This window comes from Rhinoderma darwinii, chromosome 1 (genome assembly GCF_050947455.1).
Source record: "Rhinoderma darwinii isolate aRhiDar2 chromosome 1, aRhiDar2.hap1, whole genome shotgun sequence".
NCBI classification, from domain to species: domain Eukaryota; kingdom Metazoa; phylum Chordata; class Amphibia; order Anura; family Rhinodermatidae; genus Rhinoderma; species Rhinoderma darwinii.
The window spans coordinates 457,541,398-457,569,284 of record NC_134687.1 but is presented as its reverse complement, the minus strand read 5'-3'; the positions used below and the strand labels follow the sequence as shown (position 1 = coordinate 457,569,284).

Here is a 27,887-nt window from a genome sequence, read left to right as displayed (position 1 = left end):
GTTCTGGGGTGCTTTTTAATCTTTATTCCTTGCAAATATTATTTTTTTTAAATATTTTTTCAGAAAAAAAGTAGATTTTCACTTTCACAGACAAACTCCAATAAATATAGCAGAAGACCTGTGGGGTCAAGATGCTAACTGTACCCCAAGATAAATTCCTTGAGGTGTGTAGTTTCCAAAACCGTCTCACTTTTGGGGGATTTCCACTGTTTTGGTACCACAAGACCTCTTCAAACCTGACATGGTGCCTAAAATATATTCTAAAAAAAGGAGGCCCCAAAATCCACTAGGTGCTACTTTGCTTCTGAGGCCTGTGTTTCAGTCGATTATCACACTAGAGCCACGTGTGGGATATTTCTAAAAACTGCAGAATCTGGGCAATAAATATTGAGTTGCATTTCTTGGGTAAAACCTTCTGTGTTACAGAATTTTTTTTATTACAAATGAATTTCAGCAAAAAAAATAACATTTGTACATTTCACCTCTACTTTGCTTTAATTCCTGTGAAGCGCCTAATGGGTTAAGAAACTTTCTGAATGCTATTTTGAATACTTTGAGGGGTGCAGTTTTTAATATGGGGTGATTTATGGGGTCTATCTAGTACATAAGGCCCTCAAAGCCACTTCAGAACTGAACTGGTCCCTGTAAAAATAGCCTTTTGAAATTTTCTTGAAAATGTGAGAAATTGCTGCTAAAGTTCTAAACGTTGTAACGTCCTAGAAAAATAAAATAATGTTCAAAAAACTATGCAAATATAAAGTAGACATATGGAATATATAAAATAGTAACTATTTTGTGTGGTATTACTATCTGTTTTACAAGCAGATACATTTAAAATGAGAAAAATCATAATTTTTGCAAATTTTCTCTAAATTTTGGTATTTTTCACAAATAAGCAATGAATTTATTGACCAAATTTTTCCACTAACATAAAGTACAATATGTCACGAGAAAACAATCTCAGAATCGCTTGGATAGGCAAAAGCATTCCAGAGTTATTAACACATAAATTGACACGTCAGATTTGAGAAAATGGGGCTGGTCATGAAGGTCAAAATGAGCTCAGTCTTGAAAGGGTTAATGGTATTTCAGTTTATAATGTGGGGGCATATGTAAGTTGTGCAGAGTACATCCAGGCATAATAAGAGGGTATAATAATGCAGTACATATTTCAGAGATATGTGGCCAGTGTCGCACTGATAAATGGTGCCCGATCTTATCCACTTTTGGACACTCTGCACATTATGTGTCGCTATATTCTGAGAGCCAGAACTTTTTTATTTTTCAGTCAAAAAAGCTGTGTAAGGGCTTGTTTTTTGCGGGGTGGGATGTAGTTTTTACTGGTACTATTTTGGGGTACATGCGACTTTGTTATCACTTTTTATTCCATTATTAAATTTTGTGAGGGGTGGTGATAAAAAAAAAAAAATTGTGATTCTGGCGTTTTGTTTTTTTTGCGGTGTTCACCGTGCGGGAAAAATAATATTATACTTTTATAGTCTGGGTCGTTAAGGACGCGGCGATACCAAATATGTGTACTTGTTTAACATTTTCATTTTTTTCCCCAATAATAAAAGGCTGATAATCGGAAAAAAGGCAGTGTTTGTTTTTATTAACTTGAAACTTTTATTTTTACACTTTTATTAAACTTTTTAATTAACTTTTTTCAACCTTTTTTTTTGTCCCACTAGGGGACATGAGGTCCTGCACCTCTGATCTTTACTCTAATGCATTGCACTACCCACGTAGTGCAATGCATTAGAGCTGTCAGTCATTCACTGACAGCAAGTCTATTAGGTCCCGCCTATGCTCTGCAAATGGGATGCGAGAACCCAGCCTTAAAGAACACTTGAAATTTCGCCCCACATAATTCTTAGCAGTCACAGAAGTACCCCTTTCTCCTCCCAGTAATCACAGCAATCCCCCCAATCCCAAACACAAGAGATTGTCCAGATGTGAAGGGTTAGCAGTATATAGCTTTTATGATAAATTACATGCCTTTGGTTGTGTTCCTAAGGTTACCTTTATATGACGCGACTGTAGACCTTACCTCTGCCTTTGGCATTTATATCTATTTTCGGTTGCAAGTAGTTTGTGAGAGCTGCGAACTTCCCTCTTTTAGTGATACCCAACCAAGTTCCTCCTTCTTTCCCTGTCTCCATGTCCAAACCTGTAGGCAGAAAACTAAAAGGTTAGATATGTTAGATATTCTGTAGTAACAATTTAGTTTCTACAATTTCAGATTCCCGGCTGTCAGGGATCGCCCCCTTCTGTCCTCCCTGGTTTTCCATACAAAGCACTCAATGCAGTATTAAATAAATGATCAGTCCCAGTGGCCACAGATCGCCAGTATTTTCGAAATCATGTCAATAGTCCACAAAAATAAAAGTTATAGCCATTAAACTGACATGCACTAAAATGTCTAAAATGTGCCTGGTCCTGACGCACCAAAATACCACAAACTTGAACCGGTTAAAAGGAAATTACTCAAGTAGGAAGTGCGACTGTTAACAAGATGTATGTAGCGGTTTGATTCATACATACCACTAAGGATTTCATTATTGCTGCCCCAGAAATCAGCACATTTGGAAGGTCTGTGGTAAAATTCATCCCTATTCGCTGCTAGAATGAGCCTAAAATAAAATAAGATAAAATGTAATTAACACACAGGTCAATGACAACACAGTTTTTACATTATTGTGTAAAATGTATCAAAAACTTCACCTAAACATAATAAGGCCTCATGCCCACTTTTTTTTTTTTGTCAGGGTGCTATCCGTTGTTTTAACTGTTAGCACCCTGACACATTAATTTCAATGGGGCCATGGACACTTCCGTTGTTTTAACGGAACCGTGCGGCCGTTTTGTCAAAAATAGAACATGTTCTACTGCCCGTTTTTGACGGAACAGTCTCGGCCTTTTCATGGATTTGGTCTGTGAAACAACAGACTGCACACGGAAGCCATCCGTGCGCGGTCCGTGTTTCACGGAACAATCATTAGTGGCCGTACAACGGCCGATAGAAGTGTGCATGAGGCTGAAAAAAAAAATGGCTTCCTAAATTCTTGGTAAGTAATGTAACAGCTGAAAGTTAACAAAACACACAACATTCTAAACCTTTTTGAAACTTGTATCCAATTTACCCGTCTTTATTTTTCCATTATTACCAGCAGCAGTTCTTGTATATAGGAAACAAGCTTCCCTGCCGCACAAAAATGTGGACTTGTTTTGCCATTGCAGAGCCGTAATCATAGCGCTTTCTAAAGATCTAGATATTTTAAACCTTAAAGGGGTTGTCCAGAAATAGAAAAACAAGATTATTTTCTTCCTAAACCAGCACCACACCTGTCCATGGATTGTGTCTGGTATTGCTGTTTGGCCCCATTCACTTCATTGGAGAGGAGATGCAATACCAGACAACCCATGGAAATATGTGATAAAAACAGGTAAAAACTGGACCGGATTGTGCGTTTTTAGGTGCGGTTTTTACGTTTTACTGTGTAAATAGCTGCGTTTTCAAGCTGCAGATTTTGCTGCGGATTTCTCCAGAACTAGGGAGATAGAATTCGCAAGCGGAATCGCAAGATAAATTGACATGCTGCGGTTCCGAAAATACACACCACGGGTCAATTTCCGTGCAGAAAAAAAGGAAATCTCATTGACTTTGCTGGTACTGTATTACGCTGCGGTTATACACGAATACATAAGGCAAATCCGCACATAATACGCAAAAGCAAACATTCAGCCTTAAAGGGGTTTTCTAAACAAAAACAAACGTAATTCTGGGCAAAATTTGAAACTAGTAAGCTGAATATATTAAATTTTTTACCTTTAGGATTTCTCACCGTTTCCTTGCGGTCACTGTTTGGATCCCGCGGGACATCTGCTTACCTGTTTGCGTGTGACGTATTGTCATGGTAACAACACGTCACAAGAGCAGGCCTGCTGGTCAAGACCCGCTGTGTTGACTTCACTATGGTCAACACATCACTGTAGGGGGTCACGACTGGCTTGCTGGCTCAGTGACGGTCTGCAAGCAGGTGTGTAAACAGATAAGGCAGGGAAACTGAACAGTGGCAATCTAAAGGTCTATTCTAAAGGTAAGTATATTGAGAAGCATATTTTAGATTTATATTTACTTTTTGGTTGGCTTCCTTATAAAAATGATTCCTGAAATGTGTTTACAAATTGCATGTAATTCTTTATATTCACTTTGTATATCTTAGGGTCTAATTTTTTCCATTTTACAACTTTTTATTACCATTAAAAAATATTTTAATATGAGATTATAATAGTGGAAAAAAAACAAACCCACACCACCGAGAGTTATTGGCAACTTTTCCTGTATGAGTTTTGTATACAGGGAGAACGGTCAATCTGTGTGGGTGGGGAAACAGGACTTGCAAGGTTTGCACATTGAGCCCTTAAAAAGCTTTTCACATGAAAATCAAACTATATTTCTGAGCTCACCGTCTCCCCCTGTATCCTATGCTGCCTTCAGATAGGATAGCATAGGAGACCCGACAGAGCTCTAATATTCTAGAAGTGAAAAATAAAAGAAACACGGTGCCACATGGTGCAGGTCACCAAAGCAATATAATGCAAAGAGGAAGGGGTAGTGGCGAATATGCTCCCCTAAAAATAGTTGTGCAACTTCAGCCACTTCTTTGATATAGGCAAAAGGTAAGACTGTAGTATAGCTGCAGCTCAGTACAAACCGGTGAACATAAATGTTACCGCAATGTTCATAGGAAATTTTTAAGGCAAAAAAACAACATCAACCATAAAAAGCACTGCTGACATTAGAAACAAGTCAAAGAATAGTAATGTACAAGGTTAACAGCTTTATTATGGCTACGCGGTTTGACGCTGTACCAGCACCTTCATCAGGCCATTTAATATACAGGACAAACCATCACAACATATACATATACATATAGTGCAGTGAATTGTGCAAATTATTTAAAAATGAACCGCCAGAAATCTAACTGCTGTCTGACGTCATAGCGCAAACTTGTCTGGCAGAGAGAGCGAATGCAATGTTATCGCAACAGAAAACAATGTTATGTATTCCATCTCATTAAGTATTTCGCCAAATCTGTTTTCTGGCCAAATACTTTTCTGTTTTCTGTTGTCCCGTATATTAACTGGCCTGATGAAGATGCTGGTACAGTGTCGAAACGCGTAGCCATAATAAAGTTGTTAAGATTGTATATTACTTTAACTTGTTTCTAATTTCAGCAGTGCTTTTTATGGTTCATGTTTTTTTGCCTTAAAAGTTTCCTAAGAGCTCTAATATTTCATATATTGAATGAGAGCAGATAAAGGTCTACCCAAACCTAGAAGGTCTGTCTCTTTTCTCTCATAGATTATAAGCCTTCACAGGCAGGACCCTCTCTCCTTCTGTACGATCACTCAGTAAGGCTACAGCACAGGACCATTTGTCCGGAAACAAAGGATCCGCAAAACACAGACAGCACTCGGTTGGCATCTGTGTGCTGTTCATGGTTTTCAAGTCGCCACGCACTTGAATGGGTGAGGTTGAGCCGGAAACACGGACAGGAAGAGGTCCTGCTGAGTTTCGCGGCTCGGTCCCACGGCCCCCACAAGGGATCAGTAAAAACAAAAAGGTCGTGTGCATGGGACCATAGAAATGAATGGGTCAGTGTGCTATCCGTTAGAAAAATGTAAAAACCGGATAGCACACGGATTAAAACAACTATCGTGTGCATGAGCCCCAAGTTTATATTTATTGTTTATTCATTTTATGTATTTAAACCTCACTGTACCTCATATGTACAGATCCCTGGAACTTAACGGCACTTTGAAATTAAATAATAATATAATATAAATAGAATAGAATGTCAATACAAAAAGTGAATCTACTAAAAATGGTCCGAATAGAAATACAGTAAAATACTGAAAACTTGGAACCAGTAGAGCCAGATTATCATATGCTGGTGTAACTAAAGGATGTGAAATCAGCCTAAGGGCTTATTCAGACGAATGGGATATACGTCCGTGCAATGGACCCATATATTAGTCTATGGGGCCGTGCAGACAGTTGCGTGATTTTTACGCAGCGTGAGTCCGCTGCGAAAAAGTCACATGTCCGTTCTTTGGGCGTATTTCGCGCATCACGCACAAATTGAAGTCAATGGGTGCGTGAACATCACAAGCACCACACGGAAGCACTTCCGTGGGACGCGCGTGATTCGCGCAACAGCTGTAAAACTATGAATGAAAACAGAAAAGCACCACGTGCTTTTCTGTTTACAAACATCCAAACGGAGTGTCATAATGATGGCGGCTGAGCGAAAATCACGCAGCCGCGCATCATACGGGGCTCACACACGGAGCTGTTAAGTGCCTTTTGCGCACACAAAACACCGCGTTTTTTGCGTGCGCAAAACGCACATGCTCGTGTGAATCCGGCCTAAGGGTCAGTTTACACAGAGTTTTTGGGCGTGGATTTAGAAGCGGGAACTGCGTTGGAATCTGTGCCAAAAAATGGTCGAAATTGACCGCATGGATTTTAATGGGAAGCAGAGACGTGTTTTTTCCTGGATGGCTTTTGTCGTTTCTTGCCACGGTTTACACCTTTGACCTCCCACTGAAATCAATGAGAGGCAAAAAACCTGCATTGCTAGTTTGAGCGGTTTTCGCTGCGTTTTTTGCCCGCGGTCCTTGCATTAGCTTCGATGGCCGTGGGCAAAAAACGCTCTGAAAAAACGTGGACAAATAAGTCAAAGACAAATAAATTCCTTAAGGCATTTTGAGGAAGATTTTTTTCTGCCTGCAAAAAACTGTGTGAACAGGGCCTAATAGGAATAAAACAAAGAAATATTTTGGTCTGGAATTGGAATATTCCCCAAATTGCAGTGCAGATGAAATTCAGGAGCCACTTGCTAAAAATGATGACATGTAGCTCTCCTGCGGATTCAATCCTCACATCCACCCCTGTACATTCTGGATTTAAATCTGCTTTGCCACAGTTTTAAATGAGTGTCAAGTATACAAGTATTGGTCTAATGGAATTTCATGGTACCTTGTGATGATATTTTAGTGCTCACATTATTTTTATTATTATTTTGTCGCGTTGCAGACAGAATTTCATGTAAATATGTTTGGCTCCTGTCCTGATAGACCTGCCTATCTCTGCATTTATGGCAAATTTCTCCCAGTTTGCTCTTTGAGATATCAAGTAAGTAATAACCTGTAGAGCTTGAAACAGTTTTTTTACATTTTGGCTGCATAGCACGATTCTGTTATTTTGCACTCTATCTTACAATGTTTACATGGCTTGGTTTGTTTTATTGTATGCACAAGTTATATATTTTTTTTTTTACCGAATACCAAACCTTCAAATATATTTCTTCTATTGTGTGCAAGTAAGGGTATGTTCACACGGCCTATTTACGGACGTAAATCGGGCGTTTTTGCCCCGAATTACGCCCGAAAATAGCGCCTCAATAGCGCTGACAAACATCTGCCCATTGAAAGCAATGGGCAGACGTTTGTCTGTTCACACGAGGCGTATATTTACGCGCCGCTGTCAAATGACGGCGCGTATATTGACGCCCGCGTAGAAGAAGTGACCTGTCACTTCTTTGGCCGTATTTGGAGCCGCTATTCATTGACTCCAATGAATAGCAGCGCTAAGTACGGCCGTAATTGACGCGGCGTTCAAGCGCCTGCACATGCCGGTACGGCTGAATTTACGGGGATGTTTTCAGGCTGAAACATCCCCGTAATTTCAGCCGTTACGGACCCCCGCCGTGTGAACATACCCTTAACCTCAAAATGTGGAATATTAATTTTAATATCAGACAAAGATACTGATTTGAGGCATGGCTGGAAACCCATTTTGTTCTTCTCACCTCTAAATCCTAGTATGCAAGCAGGTTATCCTTTAAAAAAAAAAATTCTCTCTCCGGTCAGATCAGGCAATTGGGGGGACACTATAAATTAAAGGGGTTGTATAGGATTAGAAAAACAGCGCCACACCTGTCCATGGGTTGTGTCTGGTATTGAAGCTCAGCTCCAATGAATAAAATGCAATACCATACACAACCTGTGGACAGGTGTGGCATTGTTTTTGAAAGAAAGCAGCCATGCTTTTTTAATCCTGTACAACCCCTTTACCTTTAGACAAAATCCCATTAGAATAGAAGGGGGGTCTTACATTCAGGATCTCCTCTGTTTTAAAGAGAAGCTCTCGGACTGGAGGACCTGATGCGTCCGTACATCATGAAGAACAGAGCCCCTTTTTTTCCCACCAGCCACACAGGGCTTCACTATGGAGGAGGCACCAATTCTAATTCAAGCCTAATTTATAGACCTATATGAACTTGTTTAGACAAGTATATTTAAAAAAAAAAAGAAATTAAAAATACATGTGCAATGTGTAATTCTTAGGCCTCATGCACACGACCGTAGCCATGTGCATGTCCGTGATTTCCGGGTCGGCCGGCCACGGAGTGACATTATTTTAAATGAGACCGGACCGCAGAACACGGACCGTGAAAATCACGGTCGTGTGCATGGCCCCATAGGAATGAATGGGGCCGCAATTCTCCCGTGGATTTTCGGGGGAATTTCGGCCGCAAAACCACGTTCGTGTGCATGGAGCCTTAGTGTTTTAGCCTCAAAGATAGGAGCTTCCTGTATTCTACAAGTGTTTGTGGCACTGAATGCCAAATAAATGTCATACAAACGTTATTTAATGCTCTATCTTGGTAGAAAAGGGTCCGAATAGAACCATGACAGTTTTGTTTGCATTGAATAAAAGGCATAGTGCCCTATACTCAAGCCAAGTATTTTTAAGTAGTAAGAACTTGCTCAGACTCTATTCATTCATACAATCAAAAAGGAAGGCAGACATATACAAGGATGGGTAACTAGAGAATTGTTAGATCATGCTATAGCAACATTCAAAGAAAAATCTATTATAAATGGAGATGGATACAGTCATTGTTCTCAGCTTTCAGCCAAAAAGGGTAATATATTTTGATCCACGATATAATCTGCAAATTTCTAGCTTTTGAAGCTGAATGCTGGAAACTCTTGTGATTACCAGGTTTACATGGGATGTATTTTATCTGTCTCTTGGCGAAATGATAAAGGAGTCAGTTCTAGAATTTGCTTGAACACAGGCAAAAAGCTGACCTCCTGTTAGGAAGGAGCAGGGTACCAGCAATGAGCAGAGATAAAAGGATGTTCAAAGGGTCTTAGAAGAGGATGAGTGACATAATGGATGTAACTACAGCGCTGTTGAGTGGATTGCAGCAATGCGGTATGTAGAGAACAGCAAGATAAACATGCGACTGGTGCTCTGTGATATCTCACTCACAAAATAGAAGTAAGTCTGTACTATTAGGATGAAAAATATAAAATGAAGTACACTTCAATGTTGCAAACACAGTATATTGTAATAAAATAAAGTAAACTACAGGTTCTAGATTTAAAGAAAGAAATTGTATAACAAAGTAGTCATATTTTAAGGGCATTTTCACAAAAGTTTCATTGAGATAATATAAAAACAATGTAGACTAAAATGTTGGGTAACATATAATACAATACATTTGCTGCAGCTATAACTAGGGGGAAGCCTGTCAAAGCTATGGGACTAATAACAGGAACAATGACATGATTTATACACTGCTCAACATTGAAATTGCAACACCAAGAAGAGCACTAACACCAATCAGCGTCATGCACTAATCTCCTTTCATTTAGTCAGCGCAAAGGGATCCTTTTATATCGCTATGTGCTGTCTTATACTAACACATTAACGATACTGAAGTGTTTAGACAGTGAATAGACATTCCACGGGATGTCTATTCACAATATCTGCACTTCGTTACTGTTTCTGTGGTACTTACAGCAGAGGAAGCGTGATCTCGCGAGATTACGCTGTAGATGACAGGTTACGACGAGATTACGCTTACTCTGCTGTAACTACCTCAGAAACATTAACGAAGTGCAGAGATTGTGAATAGACATCCCGTGGAATGTCTATTCACTGTCTAAACACTTCAGTATCGTTAATGTGTTAGTATAAGACAGCACATAAGGATCTAGCAGGATCCCTATGCACTGACTAAATGAATGGAGAGGAGTGCATGACGCTGATTGGTCAGCGTCATACACTCCTCTGTACAACGCCCACTTGGTCTAAAGTAAAAACACGCCCACTTGGGATGAAGCAACTCATTAGCATACATCTAAAATCGCTAATAAAGTGGTGAAAACATATCGGGTTTTTTAAATAAAAAGCAATACTGTCACATACGTTATAGCACCGATCTCCTTATGTAGGAGACAGGGCACTTATAATGTGGTGACAGAGTCTCTTTAAATGAGGTTCCTTCATTTTAGTGACAACTTACAGGCCCCCCCCCCCCCCCAAGTACCGATGCAAACCGTGATCTGTTATTCAAAAGAAGACCACTGATAAATTGCTTCAATTCATTTTTTCAATTTTACACCCCAGAGCAGGATGTAAACGTGGATGAATCCCTCCTGAACTTTCATGGAAGACGTAGCTTTCGCCAATATCTACCTTTCAAAAGAGCAAGATATGGCATTAAGCTATATAAGTTACGCGAAAGCGGGTCAGCTTATTCTGCCACCATCAGAATTTATGAAGGGCGGGACTGATCATACATTTTCCAGGATGTCCCCCTGATCTTTCTACTAGCAGTTCGATAGTGTGGGAGATAATGCAGCCTCTGCTTCACAAGGGGTACCACCGGTACTGCTGCAATTTTTGCCCTACTTTACATTTTTATTTTCCCCCTTATTTTACTCCTCGGGTGAGGAAGGGAATAGGTGGTGGGAGGATGTTATGTTTGCATATTTTCTAATGTTCGACTGCTGGATAGCTTCTTCATTTGCATAAATCTGCAATTTCTTATTTTAGGAAATCAAAATAAAATGCATTCCCATTATACCCCTAGATTAATACTTTTGGGATCTATGCTTCGAGAGCAGTTATTTTGAAATGGTAATTGAAACTCAGTTTGAAAAAAAGGGATTTGTGAAATAATCTGTCATTGTAAGCCATCCTATATCTCTATGTGATAAATAAGGCACACATATTTGGTATCCTCATAGACGGGAGAAGTGGCAGAACATGAAATGAGATTAAATTTGTCTGTGGTCAACACTGTGTGTGAAAAATGCTTGTGTAAACTGACACATTTGCCAAGAAAATGCAAATTCTATTTTGTTCCATCTTATTCAAGAAACTTTTAGAAGAAAGTTGTATTTTCGACAAAGATTATGGGGGGGGGGGTAATTTATGGAGGGTTTGTAATGTTTCAGGGGCATTAGGCCCCCCAGAAAACAGTATGCTGCTATAAAATCAAGTACATAATTGCTGGACCGAAAAGGCCAAAATAAGCCTCCATTTATGCCAAGCCCTGGCACATGCCCGTACAGTGAATAAAGCACACATATTGGGTATACCCAAGCACAGGAGAAGTGGCAGAATGTGAAAGGAGATTTATTTTATCCGTGGCCCATAGTATGTGTGATCACTGCTTGCATAAAATGACACATTTGCTAAATTCTTGCATTTTCTTCCAATTTTGCCCACTCTAGAGAAAAAAATAAAAATGATGTATAAAGGCAAATAGCATTAAACAAAGCCCTATCTGTCCTTTAAAATGTATGTAAAATGCAAAAGATAAAAACTTTATTCACCTGCAGAGTGACATTCATCTAAAGAAGCGCATAGCAAATTTGTGACATTTTCTCAGGGTTTTTTCTTAGCTGCAAAACAGTCCAATACTTAACCAGCTAATCGGTTTAACAAGAACTTATGCACACTAATATATATATATGTACAGTGAAGGAAATAAGTATTTGATCCCTTGCTGATTTTGTAAGTTTGCCCACTGTCAAAGACATGAACAGTCTAGAATTTTTTGGCTAGGTTAATTTTACCAGTGAGAGATAGATTATATATAAAAAAAAAAAAGAAAATCACATAGTCAAAATTATATATATTTATTTGCATTGTGCACAGAGAAATAAGTATTTGATCCCCTACCAACCATTAAGAGTTCAGCCTCCTCCAGACCAGTTACACGCTCCAAATCAACTTGGTGCCTGCATTAAAGACAGCTGTCTTACATGGTCACCTGTATAAAAGACTCCTGTCCACAGACTCAATTAATCAGTCTGACTCTAACCTCTTCAACATGGGCAAGACCAAAGAGCTTTCTAAGGATGTCAGGGACAAGATCATAGACCTGCACAAGGCTGGAATAGGCTACAAAACCATAAGTAAGACGCTGGGTGAGAAGGAGACAACTGTTGGTGCAATAGTAAGAAAATGGAAGACATACAAAATGACTGTCAATCGACATCGATCTGGGGTTCCATGCAAAATCTCACCTCGTGGGGTATCCTTGATCCTGAGGAAGGTGAGAGCTCAGCCGAAAACTACACGGGGGGAACTTGTTAATGATCTCAAAGCAGCTGGGACCACAGTCACCAAGAAAACCATTGGTAACACATTACGCCGTAATGGATTAAAATCCTGCAGTGCCCGCAAGGTCCCCCTGCTCAAGGCGGCACATGTACAGGCCCGTCTGAAGTTTGCAAATGAACATCTGGATGATTCTGAGAGTGACTGGGAGAAGGTGCTGTGGTCAGATGAGACTAAAATTGAGCTCTTTGGCATTAACTCTACTCGCCGTGTTTGGAGTAAGAGAAATGCTGCCTATGACCCAAAGAACACCGTCCCCACTGTCAAGCATGGAGGTGGAAACATTATGTTTTGGGGGTGTTTCTCTGCTAAGGGCACAGGACTACTTCACCGCATCAATGGGAGAATGGATGGAGCCATGTACCGTCAAATCCTGAGTGACAACCTCCTTCCCTCCACCAGGACATTAAAAATGGCTCGTGGCTGGGTCTTCCAGCATGACAATGACCCAATACATACAGCCAAGGCAACAAAGGAGTGGCTCAAAAAGAAGCACATTAAGGTCATGGAGTGGCTTAGCCAGTCTCCAGACCTTAATCCCATCGAAAACTTATGGAGGGAGCTGAAGATCCGAGTTGCCAAGCGACAGCCTCGAAATCTTAATGATTTACAGATGATCTGCAAAGAGGAGTGGGCCAAAATTCCATCTAACATGTGTGCAAACCTCATCATCAACTACTAAAAACGTCTGACTACGGTGCTTGCCAACAAGGGTTTTGCCACCAAGTATTAAGTCTTGTTTGCCAAAGGGATCAAATACTTATTTCTCTGTGCACAATGCAAATAAATATATATAATTTTGACAATGTGATTTTCTTTTTATTTTTTAATATAATCTATCTCTCACTGGTAAAATTAACCTAGCCTAAAAATTCTAGACTGTTCATGTCTTTGACAGTGGGCAAACTTACAAAATCAGCAAGGGATCAAATACTTATTTCCTTCACTGTATATATATATATATATATATATATATATTATATATATACACACACACACACCTTTTCAGTTATTTATTTTCAAACAAGGTATTTTTTTTTTACATTCCACTGTAACAATTTTGACTATTTCGTCAGGTCCAGTACATGAAATCAAATTTCAAATCCATTTTAATTCCAGCTTGTAATGCAACAAAACACAGGAGAAGGTTTTAAACGTTTAAGGTCTAAGTTCACATCTAGTTTTTCAGGCACGTCAGGAGGAGTATGCTTTCAATGTATGTCACTACATGGTATACAGTGGCATACGACAGCCATTGATCCCTATTGTGAATAAAAAAAGTATACTGTGCAGTATGCTTTTATTGTGTACAACTGCATAGAAAAGCGTGGTAGAGCATGCCTTTCTATCAAGTGAAAAAGAAGGTATGCTGACTATTCTGACTCAATAACTAGGCTTCAAGTGTGAGGCCCTAGACACAGTCTCAAGTCTCATGCACACGAACGTAAAAACGCCCGTAATTACGGGCCCATGGACTTCTATTGGCCACGGGTACCTTCCCGTTTGCTTACAGGAAGGTGCCTGTGCCGTTGAAAAATATAGAACATGTCCTATTTCTGGCCGTAATAACGGCACGGGCAGGCCCATAGAAGTCTATGGGGCTCCCGTAATTACGGGTGGCTACGTGTGTGCTCCCGTAATTACATGAGCGTTGCTAGGCAACGTCAGGGGATAGTCACTGTCCAGGGTGCTGAAAGAGTTAACTGATCGGCAGTAACTCTCAGCACCCGGGAAAGTGACTACCGCTGGAGTTAATAGTATTAAAAGTTAACTTACCCAGAACTCCTCTTCTTCTTCCTCCAGTCTGGCCTCCCGGGGTGACGTTTCATCCCATGTGACCGCTGCAGCCAATCACAGGCCAATCACTGGCTGCAGCGGTCACATGAACTGCTGCGTCATCCAGGGAGATCGGACTGGATGTCAAGAGAGGGACGCGTCACCAAGACAACGGCAGGGTAAGTATGAATTTCTTTTACTTTTACAGCGGAAAGGGCTGTCCCTTCTCTCTATCCTGCACTGATAGAGAGAAGGGCTGCCGATTACTGCAGTGCAATTTTGCAGCGAAAACGTGCCCGTAAATACGGGTGCAATACTGGTGACACCGGATCCGTATTTACGGGCACGGGTCCGTAAATACTGGTGCAATACGGGTCGAATACGTGTGACCAAAGACCCGTATTTACGGGAGGACAAAAATACGTTCGTGTGCATGAGGCCTCACTATGTATTTCTGTATGAAAACCGTACTCACACCAAGAAACGTCAGACCGTGAACTGAGCTGAAGTGGCACATATAAAAATTCCAGTAGAGGTTTATTATCAGGCGGAAATTCTTGTGAATGTGCTCAAACCAGCAGTGAAAAAACAATGTTTAGCCAGAGCTGAACAGAAGATGGCTGAAGACAATGAAAACCAGTAATAAGACTGCTAGGTAAGAGGAAGACGAAAGGGGCTGATCACATCAGAACCTTGCTGCAGGAAGCTAGTAGGGACAAACGAATAAATCCAATAAACCACAATGGCAGCATAACAGCAATATGACAGTATATGAAAACCATGAGTTGTGGGACATGATACTCCCAGTCTGAAATCTTTCGATTTCATCATAAACAAACATTATAATAATTTCCTAATTTTAGGGTCAGTAGAGGATCCTGGGACCTGAAAGACAGAAAGAGAACATGCAACGATTTCATGGCAAACAATTATTTTAGTCCATGTCTTGTGGCCAAAGGTCTTGTGGTCTGTAGTCCACAGGTACAAGTTCGAAGGAGAAACCCATCTTTGGATTGGGAAAGTCGCAAATTGCCAACACTTCCACCAACCTACAGTACAATCTAAATAGTAAAGTGTAAAGAAGTAACACAGCTGGTAGTTTCATGGTGGTATGCTACCTACCATGAACTGTGTCGGTAGCGGTGTCCTCCTTTATGTGACTTTTTCCCTCAATTTTGGAATTACAAAAGTGTAGTGTGGAGCTTGTGGGCCTGATTTCTCTTGTCAGACTCCGGATCCACCAGTTCATGGGTGGTGTTGAAAATAGTTCAACAAGATGGGTTAGGGTCAGTGTATATGTGATGCCACTGCTTACGGGTAGAGAAACTTCTGATGCGGTCTACTCTGTTGCTGACTGTTTGGTTGTATATGTAAGAAAATGCAACTTTGCAATTGGTTAGTTTGTATTCTACACCAATAGTAATGTCCATTTTGTCAGCTAGAACAGATGTACAAAGCTCGAGTCTTGGCACAGAGAGTGCAGGTCTAGGGGTTAGTTTGGCCTAACCCAGAATTAATCCATAGTGTGGTTTGTCGTTGGCTCCTGAGATCGTCAGAGAGGCTACTGCAGCTATGGCTTTGATAGAGGGCTCAGAAAAAACATTGATTTCTCTTTTGACATCAGCTGACAGAGAGCTGGGAGCATAACAACGTGGGACTTGGAGCTGTTCTGTGTGATCTTTGTCAAATATATTCTGCATGAAGTCTACAAAATGTTTTTCCAGCTCTTGTTTCCTCTTTAGGGTGGCTTTTAAAGAGGAAAATCTAGCAACTTCTTGCTGTAGGTTGTTTGGTAATTTCAGTCTTGGAGAGCGGAAGGGTAAAAGGTGCTACCCAGCTGTTGGAATTGTCCTGAGTGAAGTCTTGGTCCATAACTTTGAGAAATTCTTTATCCTCTCTTACAGCTACCAACTTGCTGTCCTCACTTGTAGCCTGTTGATCCAAGGCTGTCATCCCAGGACAGGAGCATTTTCATGTTATCTTTGTGGTCATGTTGCCTCTTACGGTTGCTCAGTTTCTTCTTTACCCGGTAATGTTGTGGGCATGGCTGAAAATAAGTGCTGCGACCATTTGGTAAGATGGGTGTCTTAATTGAGGAAATCTTGATAGAATTCTTTATCTTGTCTATACAGATCTTGCCTATAATAACCCAGCCTAGGTCAAGGCATTGGGCAAACGGAGCATCATGTGGTCTGTTGATTTTCTGCCATACCTTGTGTACCATGAGAATGTCTCTACCGAGCAGAAGATTTCTGCACTCTTGTTGAGGGCTGGTATTTCATTGGCTATAGTCCTTAGGTGAGGGTGATGAAGAGCAGCTTCTGGCATAGGAATGTCTTCTCTGTTGGATGGGATCTGGTTACATTCAACAACTGTGACCGCAGTTTTATGGCCCCGGCTTATCTTAATGATGTATAACCCCATGCACTTATTGTCTTTGTGTCATCTTAAATGTTGTGCTTTTTTCGAAGTAATTTCATTCGTAAACGTGCCTGAATAAGGAGCCTGTGTGCTCTGAAAGCTTGCATATATAATTTTTATGTTTAGCCAATAAAGGTATCATAAGTACTATACATTTGTCTTTTTTGACACAAAAGTATTTAACATTGCATAACAACTGTGTGTAAGAAGCTATTATAAGTCCACTGGCTCTTCTTCCAGAGACCTCTGTAATACCACTACAAGTACCCAAGGTGTAAGGGTAAACATCTCCTTTTAATAAAAGAAATAGATTAGCTGAATAGATCGAAGAGTTCCGATCGATCAGTTGCTCTGATCATCCAGGATGGTCTACACCAGGGGTCTCAAACTCGGCCGGGTAAGTGGGCCGCATATAGAAAAAATGGGAAGTTGACGGGCCGCATTACTTTCGAATTTGATACAATACAAAATTATTGTTAATCAATTAGTTATTTGAACTACTATAACACTATATTACTATTATAATAATAATAATTCTACATTACTATAATAATACCGCTAGGTTTAAAATTTGAGATATTTCTCCACGTGCTTATTTCAACAATCTAGCTTAAGTGTCGCTAAATGCAGTCCGGAGGCTCAGTTAGCACACATGTCAAGATTGGGCAGCCCCTTTTTAGATAGTGCCACAGTGCCCTCTGTGGATGCCGCCGCAGTGCCCTCTGTGGATGCCGCCAGAGTCCCCTCTGTAGATGCTGCCACAGAGTCCTCTGTAGATGCTGCCACAGAGTCCTCTGTAGATACTGCCAGAGAGTCCTCTGTAGATACTGCCAGAGAGTCCTCTGTAGATGCTGCCAGAGTGCCCTCTGTAGATAATGCAACACACCCCTAGATAAAGCCACAGTGCCCTCTGTTGATAATGCAATACACCCCTAGATAATGCCACAGTGTCCTCTGCAGATACTGCCACACACCCCTAAATAATGCCACACACCCACTTGTAGATAATGCCACAGTGCCCTCTGTAGATAATGCAACACACCCCTAAATAATGCCACACACCCACTTGTAGATAATACCACAGTGCCCTCTGTAGATGCTGCCACAGTGCCCTCTGTAGAAAATGCAACACACCCCTAGATAATGCCACAGTGTCCTCTGTAGATGCTGCCACAGTGCCCTCTGTAGATGCTGCCACAGTGCCCTCTGTAGATGCTGCCACAGTGTCCTCTGTAGATGCTGCCACAGTGTCCTCTGTAGATGCTGCCACAGTGCCCTCTGTAGATGCTGCCACAGTGCCCTCTGTAGATGCTGCCACAGTGCCCTCCGTAGATGCTGCCACAGTGCCCTCCGTAGATGCTGCCAGTGCCCTCCGTAGATGCTGCCACAGAGCCCTCCGTAGATGCTGCCACAGAGCCCTCCGTAGATGCTGCCACAGTGCCCTCCACAGATGCTGCCACAGTGATGTCAGGGGCTTGCCCAGAGCTGGAGTCCCAGAGCAGAGCCGCTTCTAGCACTCTGCCTGGGATTCCAGCTCTGCTCCTGACATCACTGTCCATATATGGACAGAGATGTCAGGGGAAACCCCAGAGCTGTAGTCCCGGACAGAGCGCTAGTAGTCTCTTCCTGGGACTCCAGCTGTGCTCCTGACATCACTGGGATTCCTGCTCTGGGGAAGACCCTGACACATTGTCCATATATGGGCAGCGATGTCAGGGAATTCCACAGAGTCCCGGAGCAGAGCCGATACTAGCGCTCTGCCCGGGACTCCGCTCTGGGGAAGACCCTGACACATTGTCCATATGTTGACAGCGATGTCAGGGAATTCCACAGAGTCCCGGAGCAGAGCCGATACTAGCGCTCTGCACGGGACTCCGGCTCTGGGGAAGCCCCAGACATCGCTGTTCATATGTGGACAGCGATGTCTAGGAATTCCAGAGTCTCAGAGCAGAGCCGATACTAGCGGCTCTGTGTCCTGCGGGCCGCAGATGACAGCCCCATGGGCCGCATGCGGCCCGCGGGCCGCGTGCTTGAGACCCCTGGTATACACCTTCAGTCTTTTCTTTTTGACCTTTGGAGTACACATTAACTAAACATATCTTTGCGCAGGACTTGTTGCAAAAATCTTCCCTGCAGACTTCCGTAAATGAAGAAGATATAGTAGTAGAATTAGCTGCTTGATCTGCATTCTCCCCGCCATGATTTGTCATAGGTGGGGAATGTGCGGGCCGAGTTGAGATGTGGTCTTCACAGTCACACTCTATGCATTTAATAGCAGTTTTACAATCCTTAGCAAAATGTCCAGTAGAAGAACAACATCTGAAACATACTCCAAATTCCTTTAGAAGCTCTTTGCATTCCTGGAGCGGTTTCTTTCTAAAGCCAATGCATTTCTCGAGTGGATGTGGCTTCTTATGAATAGGATATAGGAAATTTGGAATTTCAATCCATTCACCTTGATTGCTCTTCTTTGGGGCTGAAGTGGGTGTGGCAAGGATATCAGTCTTTTTCACTGACACTGGACCTCTGCGGTTCCCGTAGTTAGATTATTGGTTGTCATACTTAGGAGAAAGTGAACCAGGACTATCGGACTCACCAAAGAAAAAGCTTGGGTCATTCCTGGATTCTGCAATGTTCTTGATAAACTTGCAAAAGTAAGAAAAGGAGACCTGATTTTCTCTTTTGTATCTTGACCCATATAGTCCACTTTTCTTGAACACTGTATGGCAGCTTGAAAACTATTGGGCTCGTGCAGAAGCAGAGGCTACCAAGATACAGGCTGCCTTTGCAGAAATGAAGGCAGAAATGGAAGGGAGTACAGCAAGCAGAAAGGAAGAGATTGATGCTCTAGAGAAATAATGAGAATGCTACAGTAATGGCAAGGATAAAGGTCTTAGAACAAGCTGCCAGTGGGAGTGAAAGAGACAGCATCAGTTTGAGTGAAGTGGATGCAGAGGATCCTCTTAAGCGCATATGAGATTATGTGATAAGCCAAAACAGTGAACTAACAAATCAAACAGTTGTGGGACATGACATGACACACACCTACCTGACCAGCATATGCCAAAAGGACACTTTTTTGCTATACGCTGGGTGCATAATGGGCTATGGGCACGTCAGACTGTACGGCACAGAATACTCACTTTGTATACCTCCAACATGCCTAAAAAATGAGATGTGAACTGAGCCTTACTTCTACCATGCTGTATATCTCTTTTGTTAACATGGGAGCCCATGGGTGATGTATGTCACTGTATCGGTGACCCCACAGGCATTTGCTAAACGTATACACTATGGCATCTGTCACCTGTAGGCTAATATGGCATTCATTAAACTCATGATGTATAAATTAACCCCTTAATGACCAGCCTATTTTAGACCTTAATAACCAAGCCATTTTTTACGTTTTTCCATCGTCGCATTTCAAGAGCTATAACTTTTTTTATTTTTGCGTCAACATAGATGCATAAGGTCTTGTTTTTTGCGGGACAAGTTGCAATTTTTTATAGCATCATTTTGGGGTACATAATAAAAGTTAATAAATTCTAACGATACCAAATTTGTATCGTTTTTGTAGGTTTTCCTACTTCTACACAGTGAAAACACTTTTTTTTCAAAATTATTTGTTTTTGTGTCTCCATATTTGAAGAGCCATAACTTTTTAATTTTTTCGCCGATGCATTGTATGAGGGCTTTCTTTTAATGCTGGACGACTTGTAGTTTTTAATCGGTACCATTTTGGAGTAGATGCGACTTTTTGATCCCTTTTTATCAAATTTTTTTTTAAGGCTGGATTCAAAGAAAAGAGCAATTTTTGCATCGTTTTTTATTTTATTTTTTACGACGTTCACCGTGCGGGTTAAATGATGTAATAAGTTTATAGTTGGGGTCGTTACGGACGCGGCGATACCAAATGTGTGTAACTTCTTTACTTTATTTTTTAATAATAAAGCAGTTTGTAAGGGGGAAAGTGGGTTTTTCATTTTTTTTTTCACTTTTTATTAAACTTTTTTACTAGTCCCACTAGGGGACTTCACTATGTGATTATCCGATCACATTTATAATACACTGCAATACTTCTGTATTGCAGTGTATTATGCCTGTCCGTGTAAAACATCTGCATTCACTACAGGCAGACCTGGGGGCCTTTATTAGGCCCCCGGCTGCCATCGGAGACACAGACACTCTGCGAATTTTATCGCCGGGTGCCGGTGGGATGAGAGGGAGCTCCCTCCCTCTCTCCAAAACCACTCAGATACGGCGCTCGCTAGTGAGCGCCCCATCTGAGGGGTTAAACGGGTGAGATCGATACGAATATCGATCTCACCCGGTCGAGCAGGGATGCCCCCAGCCCTCAGCTACCTCTGGCAGCTGAGAGCAAGGAGATTTAACGGCTCCCTGCTCTGTTTAATTATACCGATGCAGCGCCGTAAAAAAGGCTATTGCATCGGAATAAAGCCCGTTAGTGGCCGCCGTAAAAACACTATGGGGCGGTCACTAACGGGTTAAACAGTTGCCATAACAGTCTATGAGTGATGGATGCCACAGTTAAGCATCCGTCACAGCCTATGTTTAACGTATACGACGGGTGCTTTTTACTGCATATACATAGGCCCTGTTCACGTCACGGTTTTTTTAGCCTTAGTCAGAAGTACACTTAAATTTTTTATAAATTTTGCATGGAGTATTATTAATGTGCGTTGATAAACAACTGTAAAACATTTTTTTGAAAACTCAATGTGCACAATTCACAATCTAACTGGAGACTAATTTGCTACAGCATTGGGAAGTCCCAGCCATTGCTAATCTCCTAAACGTTAATGAGGGGAAATATGAGACTGACAGATAGACAATGTGTGCAGAAAGTACAGGTGACTAAAGGGCAAATTAAGTGATTTTATGTGACGGCCCATGTTCCTAAGCAATTTCTCTTTTTTAATTATTGAAAGGATTCGCTTGTTATCAGATAATTTCCCCTCATCTCTTATTCCCCATTATTCCAAAAGTAATTATAAGAAAACCATTCTGCATGAAGCTCCATGTTTCTGTAAATAATGAACTACAGAAACTATTGACCTGACTTGTGTTATCCTTAATACGTTATGGGCTTAATCTCAATTAAGGCTTAGTCTTCTTTTCCCAGTAAAATTATCACCAACTTTGTTTCTTCAGAGACCCAGAAATAAAACTAGATTTATTTGGTTGAAAAGACCGCTTCGCTGCACGATAGTTCTTGGATAAATCTTTTAAATGCCTTAAGCATTAACACACAAATTAAACAAAAGCTATTTAGATTTACCTTAACAAAGAGCTACAATTAGAATATATTTTATTTAAATGGACTCGTTACTACATTTATAAAACAAAATTATTACCATTCTTGCCGTACTTTTATTGAACTACCGATGTTTTGGCACATATGATTGGATACTTACGGGTCATGTAAACCTATCAGCCTTTCTTTTTTGTACTCCTTTTTTATGACTTTATTGCCAAAATTGAAAAACCAAATAAATTATTATTTTTTCTAATATTGTATAATATAAATGAAGTTTTAAAAGTTTAAAGGGGTTTTCCAATCTTTAAAAACTGTGTGCAAATGGTTTAACTGCAGTAAGTTTAGTGGATTACTAATATACTGTATGTAGATGAAGTGCCTCTAAGTCCTAGTTCACATCACGTTTTAGCCCTACGTACAGCGTGTCCATAGGGCTCGATTAGCCCAATGGGGGTCAAGAGAGTGTCCATTTGATTTCCGTCAAGCTGGTATATGTCAGTGTACCTTTTTCCTGAAGGATCGAATAGACGTCATTTTTTCATCCCGCAAAAAAAGTATACCGCATAGTATATATATATTTTTTTAACATGGGGGCCTATGTGTGACGGACACAACTGAATGGCATCGGTCACAGGCCTCCATTAAACATATGCATCAGGAAGCTCCAGTGACGTAAATGTTCATATGTGGACAGTTCTCACTGGAGCTTCCCAATGCTACAGATGCCGCCCTATCCTCTGCGACCACCAGTTAAGTCACTGGGGCTAACCCAGGGAAGCTCAGGTGATGTCGTTTTACTGGGAGGAGATAACAGCCAGGAACTCTGGATGCTTCAAAGTTCTTGCAGTTGTGGGGGATATACAGCCACCGTGCAGGTGGTGTCTGGAGTCCCCAGCCAGAGTGCTTTCGAAGCTCTTGCCGGGGGCTCAGTCATCGCAAAAATCCTGACATCACTGTCCACAGTGGCATTGGGAGCTTCACCGGACATTACGTTTCAGGTAGCGCCCTGCCTATACAGTGAGATACATTTCAGGATTCCGTCAGAGGTATACATCTTGAGTCCCAACACATACCGTTTATTTGTGGCATATTAACTGGATATGCCATGAATGTCGGATCACGAGGGTCTTAACCCCTTCAGGTCCAAGCCCTTTTAGAGCTTTAGGACGAAGCCAGATTTCTGAAATCTGGTAGGTGTCACTTAAATCGGAGCATAAATCCCCGATGGTTTTACATATCTAAGGAAGGCTAAGTTCACATTTCGTTTTTACCATACGTCGGACGTGCACATTTTGACATGAAAAAAACAGTGTCAAAACATGTACCACAGCGTGTATATTGATTTCTATGGTCAGGACGGATACCCTAATAGAGTAGCTTGTGCATACGTTTTTTGTGCTTATGTTCTATACTTTTTTTCTTTCCCCACATCCTGAAAAGCGTAGTCTACTACGCTTTTCAGTACCTTTCCAAAACGTATAACATACGTATACGTTTTTATATGTATTGAAGTCAATGGCGACATATCAAACCCTACATTTTCATACGTAAAACGTATACGTTTTTGTCGCCATATATGGGAAATCTTGACTTTACAAAGATTGATTTACAAAAAACGTAAACATATGTTACAAATGCATACGTTTTTGTAACTTTAAAAACGTATACATTGTCGTATACCACAAACGTGTGCACAAAACGAGATGTGAACTAAGACTAATTCTGACATTGTTCTTTCGCCACATATTGTACTTTCTTTTGATGTAAAATTTAGGTCCATACGAATTACTTTTTTTTCTACTTTTAACTCCAGCATGGAACACACATATACTACATTATATATATATATATATGTGTGTGTGTGAAGTATATTATATAAATATGTTACATTTATTTTAACCTTCGTCTACTAGATTTTGACAAACTCTTTTTGTCACTTTTTGGGTATATCAAAATGATTTAGAAAATTTTAATTTTTCAAAAATTTGATAGGAACTTATTTCACCTTGGAAGAGCACTGGAGCTGCTGGAATGATGGAAAGCCCCAAGAAATTACCCCATTTTGAAAACTGCACCCTGAAAGAATTTATTTAGGGGTGTGATCACTTTTTTGACCCCATAGTTTTTTTGCAGAATTTTGTGGAATTCTGCCGTGAAAAATAACATTTTAAGTTTTTTCACAAATGCTTCATTTATAGGACAGATTGTTCAGAGCACGGAAGTGAAGAAAAGCACCTCAAAATTTATTGGGCTATTTCTTCTTAGTTTATAAATACCCACAAATTGTTCCGAATATGCTGCTGCTGGACATATGGCAGGGCCTAAAAGTATTGTAACACTACAAGGATTTTGAGGCCTAATTTTACTTGGATGATTTTTGGGCACCATGTCATGTTTGCATAGGCCTACAAAAACGTGCAGATACTACACCATATTACAAATCCTAGGTATTCATCTAGGGGTATAATAAGAATTTTTTTGTTTTTTTTATGGGGGATGTTCAAAGTCCAATTTTTAAATGGTGAAACGGTAATGGTACATGAAAGGGATAACAAATGTAAATGAAACGGTCGGATGAAAATAAAATGTTGTACTCCAGAGAGGCGTGGTATATGCGGAAGCACTTCTTCATACACACAGTCCGGGGTGGGAGGGACAGGTGTCGTACTGGTATGTTGGGTCTTTTCTTATGCCTCTTCTGGCAAAGTCACGACACCTTTTCTGGGGGGCGGCAATTTTTCTCTGTGGGTGGCACTTCACCAGGAAAGTGCTGCCCTGGAACTATCCAGGGGACATCAATTGCAGAGGTAAAACTTTCTCCTACCTCTGCCACATTACCAAAGAGAAGGGATTTGATTACCTTCTCATGGTATTCCAGGCATGTTCCGTCATGACCAGTGCTGTAGATGACAAAGGAGTTGTACAATGTCAGTTGGATAAAATACGCCGCCAGTTTTATGTACCAGATTTTAGATTTCCACATGGCATTGTACGGTTTGAGCATCTGGTCAGACAAATCCACGCCCCTCATGAATTTATTGCATGCCTAGATGCACACAGGTCATGATGTGATGTTGCACCACGCACAGGGACAAGGGAAGGCATCATGGATGCACGTCAGCATCAAGATATCTTTTATGTCCCTGTATGTTAAAAAAAAAAAAAAAAGTACCCCTTTTCTATGGAGAGCTCTGCTTTCTCTAATCTGCAGGGTTTGACTCAGGAGGGTCTTTGGGAGGTGCCTTTGAGTTTTGCGGACCTTCCCACATGCCACCGGTTTTGCTCCATCAGGCACTTGAACAGTGGTACACTTGTGTACCAGTTGTCAAGGTACAGGTGGTACCCCTGATCAAACAGTGGGTGCAGGAGGTCCCATACGATCCTCCCGGTTGTGGTCAGGAAGGAGCAGTTTGGGGGCTCAATGCGACTGTCCCTACCTTCATAAATTTTAAAAGTATGCGTGTAGCCAGACTCGGACTCGCATAATTTATACATTTTTATGCCATACCTGGCACGCTTGTTGGGCAAATACTGCCTAAATTTCATCCTCCCCTTGAATGCACCAGGGACTCGTCAATGGCAATTTGTTGTCTAGGGGTATATGAGGTGAAACAATTTTGGGCCAAAATAGAAATAAGGGGTTTAATTTTGTAAAGTCTGTCGAAACTGGGGTCGTCCTGGGGGGGCACTGGGCATCATTATAATGAATTAATTTTTGAATTGCCTCAAAATGAGCCCTGGGCATTGTAGTGCGGTATAAGCACATCAGGGGACCAATAGGCTCTCACCGATTTTAGTTAAGCCCATATTTAGGACCAATCCCCAGCATTGCAGCATTTCTGCTGTATTGTTGGGATTCAACCTGTATGGCCTGGCATAAAAAGAACTGGGGTTCGCAGCAATAAATTGTAAACCACATAAATTCATCTGCTCAACAATTATTTCAACAAGGTTGACAGAAAAAACAGCTGGAAAAATTATATTTCTAACAACCCTGCTGTCTGTACTTGGACCCCTGCAGCAGCAGTAAAGTCCAGTACTTGGGGGGTGTAGGAGGTTGGGGGCAACCAATTAGCCTGAACGCTAACCCTCCTGCGACGAGGTTCCTCGGTATCAGTTGAGGAGGACAGAGCAAAATCGGATCCTACATCACTCAAACTCTGTGTCCAATGCGAGCCCCTTCTGCAGTGTATGTTCTGTGGGCCATTTTTATTTTATATTTACTGTAAATGTATACAGCTGTATACAACATTTTTTAGAATATAACTTTTTTTTTTTTCGTTTACATAAAACTCTAACACTATGCACTAAGAATTGTTCTTTTAATTTTATGACGCTTAACACTTACTAACTTGTATTTTTTGGACTATGAGACGCACCTGACTATAAGATGCACCTAGGTTTTAGACAACAGAAAATAGTTAAAAATTTCATATTTGGATACATAACCGTTGGTTCGGCTATTCGCTTGTTCTGCTCCTCTGACAAAGCAGAACAATGGAACAGCACAACGCAGGTGTGAACCGAAGCCTTACACCAACAAAAAGACGATGACTAACTAACGCTGACTGATTGACAATCACACACTGACAATCTGATGGACTGACGCTAACTGACTGCCCCGGACACTAACTGACTGACGCACTGACGCCGATTGACACACTCTGACCGACACTAAAGGGCCTTTTATACCGGCAGACAATAGGCCGAGGCAGCAAGCACCGATCAATGAGAGATCGTTGATCGGCGCTCATTTGCTCATGTCACACGGAGCTATGTATGGGGACGAGCAGTCGTTACTCCGATCGCTCATCCCCATACATTATCATCATGTAAACAGCGCTTCTCCCTGTTTACACAGGGAGATGTGCTGCCGACATCGATATTTTTTTCCTTTTTTAAAACGATACGATCAGCAGATGATCGAGCGTTTGCTCGTTCATCTGCTGATTGCTGCCCTGTTTACACAGGGCAATTATCGGGAATGAGCGTTAGAACAATGTAAAACCCCATTAAATGATTGATACGAACACTAAGGGGCCGTTCACACGGCGGAAATCTGCCTCCAATTGATTTCAATGGGAACCTGACGCTTCTTTTGCCACTGACGAATTTTTTCAGCCAGTTGGAAAAAGAAGTGCCCTGCACAATCTTCGGGCGGGTTCTGCCCGAACCCCCCATTGAACTCATTGGGACGAGGAAACTTCCTGCTGACTGCGATTACACAGCGGAAAATCTGCTGCGTTAACATACCCTAACCGATAGACACTAACACTAACTGATTGATTGACACTGTCTAACACTAACGGATTGACACTAGTGAAATTACGATCTACTCTTTTTTTTTAGTAATTTAGGATTTATTTTTATTTTTTTAAATTTAAGAAAAACTCTCAGACAATGGGAGAGGTATGGGAGTGATCACAGTGGGGGAACTGTGATCAAGGGGTTAATTGGGGGGGGGGGTCTTTTTGTTTTTCACTGGCTCACTGATGATACAGGCTCTACTCTCTCTGATTGTCACACACCAACAGAGGAGATCTCTTCACGTCTGAGCTCCGATTGGTTAATATGTACAGACTAACTAATCGGAGCGATTGCCGACAAGGGACTGCTGATTGGTCCCTGGAAGTCTGCCTGGTGACAGGGGCAGCCCATTTTAGCAGTTAACCACCACTGTGATACTTGAAGTGCGGACGTAACTGCACGTCTAGGTGCACAAAGTTACTGCTCACCTGGACGTACAGTTACGTCAAGGTGCGGAAAGGGGTTAATCTGTATACAAAGATAAAACATAAAAAGGAAATATAAGGACAGACTAGATGGACCATGTGGTCTTTTTCTGCTGTCAATCTTCTATTTTTATGTGAAACCCAGGATCAGAGAGACAAGTAGCCTTGTTCTAAGAGATAA

General features: G+C 41.2%; 1 protein-coding gene across 2 annotated transcripts in view; it reads right to left on the bottom strand.

The window, feature by feature from the left end:
• The window catches only part of TANGO2 (transport and golgi organization 2 homolog), a 256,910-nt gene that overhangs the window by 135,876 nt on the left and 93,147 nt on the right, over window positions 1-27,887 (bottom strand). For both annotated transcript variants that reach the window (XM_075832535.1, XM_075832529.1), the window contains exons 3-4: window positions 2,545-2,633; window positions 2,051-2,170 (exon numbers count right to left, since the gene is read on the bottom strand). In XM_075832535.1, the coding sequence (XP_075688650.1) occupies window positions 2,051-2,170; window positions 2,545-2,633 (209 nt within the window). The remainder of the gene's footprint in view (window positions 1-2,050; window positions 2,171-2,544; window positions 2,634-27,887) is intronic.